The following is a 7,933-nucleotide window of genomic DNA, read 5'->3' as shown; positions in this document are numbered from 1 at the left end:
CTAGGGTTTCCTCCCCACCAAATCCCCCCTCCCGATCCGCCCAACTAACCCTAGTGTTTCCTCTTCTTGTGTTGGCGCAGAGTTTCTCAAGGCCAAGTGCCTGATGAACTGCGAGGTGGCGATAATCCTGGAGCACAAGTGGGAGCAGCTGCAGCACATGTCGGACGGCGGCGCCGACCAGGTCTCGCAGGTGTTCGAGAAGTCGCAGGCCTACGTCAAGCGCTTCAGCCGCTACAAGAACCCCGACGCCGTCCGCCAGGTCCGCGAGACGCTCTCCCGCTACAGCCTCGTCGAGTTCGAGCTCTGCACCCTCGGCAACCTCTGCCCCGACACCGCCGACGAGGCCAAGGCGCTCGTCCCCTCCCTCGTCCCCGGCGGCAGGTTCGACAGCGACGACCGCGTCGACAAGATGCTCAACGACCTCTCACTCATCAAGAAGTTCGAGTAGCCGCCCCCATAATATGCTCCTTCTTGCTCTTCTTGTGTTCCTCCAGTGGACATGGACATGGAGACCGTGTGCCATTTATCAGTCTCAAGAAGTACTAGCTACTAGTAGCCTAGTTTGGTGATATGTTTAATCTTCAGATTATCTCCTCCTATGCTATGATCATAAGGCATCAGCAGTGTCAATCTCAAATGTATGGAGTTGATTAAACCTTGTTGTTATGCTGTCTTGGAGAAAAATGTAGTAGCTTCTTGTTGGAGATATATGGAGTTTACCCTCCTATATGCTATGACTATAAGACGGAGTTGATTAAACATTTGTTGATATCATCTTGCTGGAGAATTTGGTTTCAGACTGAAAATTCGTTATCTGTTTGTCATCTCCTTGGCCTGCTTGTGGTTTACAATCTCCAGAAGGAAACACTTGTGATGAAACCTTGTTGCTATCATCTTGTGATTTTCATCATCTGGAAATAATTTTGTTTCAGACTGGAAATCAGTTATATCTGTTTGTCATCTTGTCGGCCTGCTTGTAGTTCACAATCTCCAGAATGAAATATCAAAATGTTCAAGTAGCCGCTACCCATAAGCCTGTTTGTTGCTCTTGTTCCTCGCTTTATTTTGCTGATATGTTTAATCTTCATATCATCTCCTATGCTATGATCATAAGACATCAGTGTCAATCTCAGATGCATGGAGTTAATTAAACCTGGTTGCTGTCATCTTGTGATTCTGATCTGGAAAGAATCTAGTTTCAGACTGAAAGTTCATTATCTACTTGATCTCTGTTTTGCTTGCTCTTTTACCACTAGTGCTTTTGTATGCATCTCAACTACTCCCTCCGATCCGATTTACCCGTCGTGGTTTTAGTACAAGACAAGTTTTAGTACAAGACAAGTAAATCGGAACGGAGGGAGTACAAGACAAGTGCTGCCCTGAACATATGAAAGCTGAAATTCTCATGTTTCTCCAGCTGGAAGCAACATTGCTGCCTCTACGGGAACATAAACCCTCAGCATCCCTGAAGAACGCAAGAAACAGAAGGCATGAAAGCTCGCATCTTACACATACATACATAGTTACAACTTGTGATCTGTCCTCGTGTCACATATCTACTGAACCAATCAAAAGAGAAGAAGATTCTACGGTGCCAGATCCAGATCCATTCCATTCCCTAGTTGACAGGAGCAAACACATGCTGTTTTTTTTTCTGGGCCTACGACTACGAGCACCAGTTCCAGCAGCCGAGCGAGGGCGGCATCCGCCCGGTTCTCCTGATGTGCTCTGCCTGCTCCGCCGTCCTCACGGCGCTGCGGTCCCTCTTCGACTCGGCGGCAGCTCGCTGCTCGTCCGCGGTGTGCCTCGTGGACGCGAGCTTGCTCATCAGCTTGTCCTGGGCACGGGCTCGCATCCTCTCCACCTCGACCTTGAGAAAAAGAAACCATGGTAGATTTATTAATATAAACAATTGGCATATTTAAAACATGGACAAGATGGTGCCTCCACAAAGAAAAGGAAAAGACACCCCAGTCTCACACTTTGATTTCGTGCACTCTGAAAGACAGGCATATACAGCAAAATCTGACCAAAATAACAGCAGTTGTAGCAACAAGAACTCAAGCAAGCTAGTAAATCTACTATACTGCATCCGGGTGAAATACAAGATACTCCCTCTGTCCACAGATGACAGGAAGATGACAGTGCGAGTACGAAATTTTGATGCGACTGGAGCCAGGTGTTATCCCGGGCTATATTTTCATCTGAAATGAAGTCTATTATACGCATTTTCTCTTTTGAGCACGATACTGCTGCAAAACCAAGATAGCAATTAAGCACACAGCAGTGACCAAGAATTCAGTGTTACTATAAACAACTCTGTGCTAACCAGGGTGGAATATGATCTAAAGGAGTGACCAATAATTCAGTGTTACTATATACAACTCTGTGCTAACCAGGGTGGAATATGATCTAAAGGGATGTGCTGTGAATTTAGATAAAAATGTTGGAGGAGTTCATACGCCAAAGGAGTTTGCGTCTGACAGACATCCATAACATGATGTATACTACTAATCGTATCAACAGGGTAATACATAATGGTTACGATGTAGGATTATCTCATGTCTATACAACATGGAAATCAAGTGGTAAAATAAACATTTTCTGCAAAGAATTCAGACGAAAAAAGTGAATCTGAAATTGGACAGCGGGGAAAAACTAACCTCAATTTTTCTCATTTCTGCTTCGATTTTGGCTTTCTGGTGATCTTCCCATGCATGGATCTTGATCTCTTCTCGTTTAAACCTGCAGAACAAGCGCCGCAACATAATAAGTCACCAAGTACCCAACAATTCTACTGGACAGAGACATACACTTAGGTATTAGAACCTTGCTAAGTATTTGGCCTTCTCTGCCTCCTCCCAGGCTGCTGCACGGACTTCTGTTGCATTTTGTGCAGATTGGTCTGATGACACTGTCTTGAGAGAAAGCGATGCGTCCTTCTCCTCTTCCTTCTTACTTGCCCATGCCGCGATGCTGGTTTTGCCGAGCTGGGTGCCAAGAAGCATTATCTCTCTCCTAGTCTTCATTTGCAACTCCTCTTCGCTTAAATCTGCATTGCTACATTCACCGCGGTTGATAGCAGTGCCAACTGCATTGATACCTAGTGTCCTTCGTGGAGTAGTTGGCCGAGAGCAATCCGGGCTTGTTGCTCTGACAGGTGTTCCTGTCCGGGATGGTTCCTGGCTTGCAATTGGGGTCATTTCAGTACCCATATCCCTCATCGATACTGACCGGACTGTTGGTGGGGGAGGTATGCATGCAGTGGCACTCTGAAGCGTGGTAGATGAATCACAGCTCAAAGTAACTGCACAAGTTCAAAAATATGCACTCTTGTCATGATTTTTTTACTTTCCAGATAGAAAGTATGCAAATAGATAACATGTGGTGTACATTTTCGGAAAAGGGGAGAAAGGTGTTTGTCAATTGTTAGCTACATAACATACCAGCGAAATCAATAGTTGGAGGTACGATAGTTCATTCATCAGGGCTAGCATGGTGAATTATGAAGCTAAACGTACTGTAGGGACATATTTACATGGTGAATCAAGGAAGACTGATGAAACTATGTTATCACAAAATCTGGTATGGACAGTCTTGCTCGTATTCTTGCATCGCATGAGGGCTCTATGTAAAGAAGCAAACAAACAAGTCTGCACTTGTATATGCATGCATGGCGTTCAGTGTTCACTAAAGTTTTGGCAAACAAGCTCTCTGCATTGTCAAATTAGTAATTATCATTTTGAATGATACTGGAAGAATTGTGATACAGATAATGTGCGGAGCCCTCCATGTTCTAATGTTCCACTCAGCTAATGGTAAGAGGCAATCAATTATAACCTAGTGGAAGTGTTAATCAGATCATATCTAGCACCACCAACTACTTTATGAGAAGTGGAGGAGCTGGGGTATGATGGCATAAAGAGTGCACTACTTACCAGCTGAATCAATTATAGTACTTTCTGCAGCAGGTGCAGACTTTGCGCAAGGCTCCACTTCTGGATAGGGCTCCGGCATGGCCCAGTTCGCCGCTTTCTGCCACCCGATCTCCCTCTTCTCCTGGCTAGGATCGATCCTCTTGGTGTCTATTTCCTCCATGGCCTCCAGCACAACCTTTGTCGCCGGCAGCCTCCCTCCACCAAAGCCGGCTTTCTCCATCTTCCTTGGGAAAGCTCCACCGGCCCTACCAGGACGGTTCGTCGTCGGGCTGGCGATCCATTTCTGGGCATCATCCCACTTCGACGGCGGGGGCTTGGAGAACGGCGCGACCACCGCAGTTGGCGCGGATCGAGCAGTGGCCCCTCGCTCCTTGTGGAACTCGAAGTTGGACGCCACGCTCTCTGAGTCACACGAGTCCTCCTCGGGCACCCTGAACCTCGAGCCCATGGAGTGGGAGTCCCGCGACCGGTGCCCGCTCCCGGTGTCCAGCGAGGACGAAGATCCCGACATGGTGCTCACCACGTCCACGTCCTTGTATTCTTCGCACATGCCACCTCCTCCTGCATCAAAAACAATGCCACGGTTTCACACTCTGAAATCTCAAGAAAAAGGCTCTGCTTTCAAGCAGCCATTGTTTACTCAATTTTAGTTGAGCTTAACCAGCCTCTCATGCAACTAATTCAAGCATGAGAAGTGCCCATTTCACCTCGGGAAGACTGAACTCTGAACACGTATCCTTTGATGAATGCAAGCTTAATACATTCTTTGTCTATCACTCCAATCTCTGCCTCAGTAGCCAGAGACAGAGAACGCGTACTGACTGAACTGAACACATAGAAAAATCATGGAACAGTACAGTGGACCCAAAATTGACAGATAAAATGCTCCAAATCGAGCAATGCAGGAACGTGGGGGGAAATGGGGAAGGGGAAATGCTCACTGCGCGCGTCGTCGTCGGATCTGACGGAGGCCATGGGCACCGCGCCGTACTCCTCCTCCTCCGGCTCCCCGGCGTCGTCGTCCCCGGCGCCCGCGTCCTTGCGCTGCCTCTCCACGCCCAGCAGCATCGCGCGCAGCCGCTTCGGCGAGAAGCCCCCGCCCTGGAGAAACAACACCGCAGCGAACAGCAGCGCGCGTTAGCTAGCTCCGCCGAGAGAGGAGAGGCCCGAGGAGCAATGGCGCGGCGGAACGGGGGGTGCTTGCCTGCGTGGGGAACGACGGCTTCTCGATGCGCTCGTAGTCCATGGCGGCGGGGGCGGCGGCGCGCCGGAGGAGGGAGGTCTGCGGCGGCGGCGGCGGCGGGCGTGGGAGTGCGAGAGGATGGGGGAGTAATGGGGGACACAGTTAAAGCTCGGCTAAAGCTCGGGACTCGGGAGCGTGGTGTGGTACTTTGACTGCCGTTTGACGGGACGGAGGTGCCGCTTTTGGGCTTCTCTTCCCATCAATTTACACTCACTGCCACTGACCATTTTCTGGATTTGGAATTTTGGATAAAAAGTTCTCGAGGTATGATGATGCATCTTATTTTTCTCTGCTAGGAGCATGGTAAACTTTAGTCCCTCCATAAAAGAAATATAAGATCATTTATATCACTACGCCCTCCATTTAGGTCACTAAATTAGTTGTAATATTAATGTTTTTATATTGGGAATACAATTCTAGTCTAATTGGAGTCTGCAATTTATTTCATTTTCAGGTAGCCGCGCCGTGTCACCTTCCCTAATAGGATACAGCCCTAACAAAACTCGAAAAAAAAAATCTAAAGACGAAACCCACCCACCGGCAAGGGCCGGGATCCACTTCGCCCCAATGGCCAGTCCTAAGCCCACTGAAGACGAGACAGACCAGCGGCGGCGCCGGCGAAAGGCAGGGAACCCTAACGTTAGCGGGTGCCGACTAGTGCTTTAATGTACTATTATTATTATTACTAAACAGTAAGATGAAGCGAGCTAGAAGCAATCAAAACGATTTCGGATCCTAAGCCGTTCGATCTAGCTAGCCAATGACGTGGATTTTTTTGGCCATCCTCGCAAACGTGCTCGTGTGTTTCTCACCACTCCGTAGCTGTTTGTTTTGGGCCTATCATTCCTGGGTTGACCTAGGCGGCTTATGGTTAATCGGGCCCGAGGAGATGTCAACTAGGCCTGCAAGTTTTCGCCTGATCGATTTTCATGCCTGCCCGTACATTAAACTAAGCTGTTTTCAGCTTTGACCCAAGAACAAGAAAACTAAAAAAGATGTATGCACAGGTTGTTGTCTGAAAAAATTATGTATACTTTTCCTGAGAAAATGATAAAGACGTACTCTCTTCATTCTTTATACAAAATGTTTAGTATATTATCCATTATCCAATCATGTTGTATAACCATATCCAATCATATAATCCTTCATTCTATCCTCATTGTACCAAAATGTTTAGAAAAAATTAGATAATTTTACTAAACAAGGACGGGCACGGCAAAGCGCGCCATCATGGTCTAGTATATTAGGATAGGAGGAGTGATACACAATGTAGGCGAGGACGGGCATAGTCCAGGAACAACTTTACAGTTTTTTTCTTTTTTGAAACAACGGCCTTTTAGACCTCTTCCAATGCAAAGGTGCTTAGATGAGGTGCTAAGTGCATTAAATACCTTAGCAACTCAACTCCTAATGCATAGCACACTTTATTTAATGAGTTAAGCACCTAAAATCTTTCCTGCATTGGTCAAAATTGTTTCATTTAAGTACTTTGACTAGGTTCTCACGCTTGACATTGGTTCTTCCTGGGTCAGCAAAGTACTCTCTCCCCTCCTTAAATATTATGTCATGTCATTGGTTCTTCCTGGATCCCCGCATCATTTTTTTACACGTCTAGGAAAAGCAATTCTGAAGCACCAAAGAGCTACTCCAGGAGTAGAGTGCGGCGCACAAAGGCCACTTGAGGGGGCTTTGGAGGGGCAAGATGGTCAAGAGAGGACGGCACGGGGTGTGATGATGCGGGGATCACCTCACCTCAGCTCAGCCGGCAACGGCCACTTTGCGCGCACTCCCCTCTACTCTACTCTACTCTCATTGGCCCCCGCGCCTGACTAGTCTTCTCCACGCTTCCTTCTTACGTACATTTTTTTTTTTACCCCCGACGCCTACACCGCACACAAACAACTGGGACCCTGCGAGGGGCCCGCGCGTCCGTGAGGTGCGTAGAAGCCTCGGCCGTCCAGGTTGGTCTCGACCCGTCGCGTCGCGACTCGTCAGGCGCGAGTGTGCGGTGTGCGTGCATGCGCGACGTGCCGACTGCCCGTGGGCCCTCGCCCCAATCATGCTGTCCTCGTCCTTGTTCCTTCCCGGCACGTGACTAGCTGACTCCACTGACTGGACTGACTCAGATCGAGCTGGAAGCTCGCTTGCGGCTTCCGTTTCGATGACAAGTGGGGCCCGATGCTAGGGCTCAGAACAAACAGACAGGTCATCTGTGTGACACCGATTTGTTTACTCAATTGATCGTCCAGAGTGTTGTTGCATGTGAACTGATTAGACCAGCGTTAAACGAGGTGCACCAGTTCGTGCACAGAAAACGCTTCTGAAATATTCCCACAGAGTTTTTTTTTTTGCTTCTCAAGTACTAGTAATAACCTAGGACCACCGACTGGCTGTACGAGGACCATCCGCATCCTAAGAACCTTCTGCAACTTTGATACTTTCGACTTAGTGCATGTACAATGGTGCTATCTTAGGAGTGCCACGTAGGATAAATGATGAGGTGGAGGAGAGAGAACTCATAAGAAAAGGCTTGTCTTCTCTTATTTAAGATAAGACAAGAGATGATCTCTTAGCACAATTTGTCTCACCATGTTTTAAGAAATGACTAGTTATTGAAGATAAGGCTAAGATATAACCCATTGTAGACATATTTTTTTATCATCTCTAAATTACATGCAAGATTTAAGATAAGACTGTCTTATCAACCATTGTACATGCCCTTAGATTATCAAACGGCCTGAAAACTCATATC

At 47.5% G+C, this 7,933-nt stretch overlaps 2 protein-coding genes across 3 annotated transcripts; one reads left to right on the top strand and one right to left on the bottom strand.

Annotated features, from left to right (window-relative positions):
* Positions 1-91: 91 nt before the first annotated feature.
* On the top strand, positions 92-774 carry LOC123135640 (DNA-directed RNA polymerase II subunit 4; the record flags this gene model as incomplete). The annotated part of the gene is given in 1 exon segment (XM_044554803.1): positions 92-774. A coding segment is annotated over 1 exon segment (357 nt), but the record flags the coding sequence as incomplete, so codon positions are not given.
* A 614-nt stretch (positions 775-1,388) lies between these two features.
* Positions 1,389-5,295, bottom strand: LOC123135639 (remorin 4.2). 2 transcript variants are annotated; one of them, XM_044554801.1, is made up of 6 exons: positions 5,143-5,295; positions 4,880-5,039; positions 3,939-4,499; positions 2,830-3,307; positions 2,664-2,745; positions 1,389-1,870 (listed from the first exon to the last, which is right to left on the bottom strand). In XM_044554801.1, exons 1-6 carry the CDS (start codon positions 5,182-5,184, stop codon positions 1,667-1,669), a joined length of 1,527 nt encoding a protein of 508 aa, XP_044410736.1. In that variant the 5' UTR covers positions 5,185-5,295; the 3' UTR covers positions 1,389-1,666. The 2 variants fall into 2 exon arrangements, with proteins under 2 accessions (XP_044410736.1, XP_044410737.1); XM_044554802.1 differs by lacking the exons at positions 4,880-5,039; positions 5,143-5,295 and adding an exon at positions 4,646-4,837.
* Positions 5,296-7,933: the final 2,638 nt, after the last annotated feature.

The sequence above is a fragment of the Triticum aestivum genome, chromosome 6B, assembly GCF_018294505.1.
Source record: "Triticum aestivum cultivar Chinese Spring chromosome 6B, IWGSC CS RefSeq v2.1, whole genome shotgun sequence".
In the NCBI taxonomy this organism is placed as follows: Eukaryota; Viridiplantae; Streptophyta; class Magnoliopsida; order Poales; family Poaceae; genus Triticum; species Triticum aestivum.
Note: the sequence above shows the minus strand (reverse complement) of the source record. Positions and strands in the feature narration are given on the sequence as shown.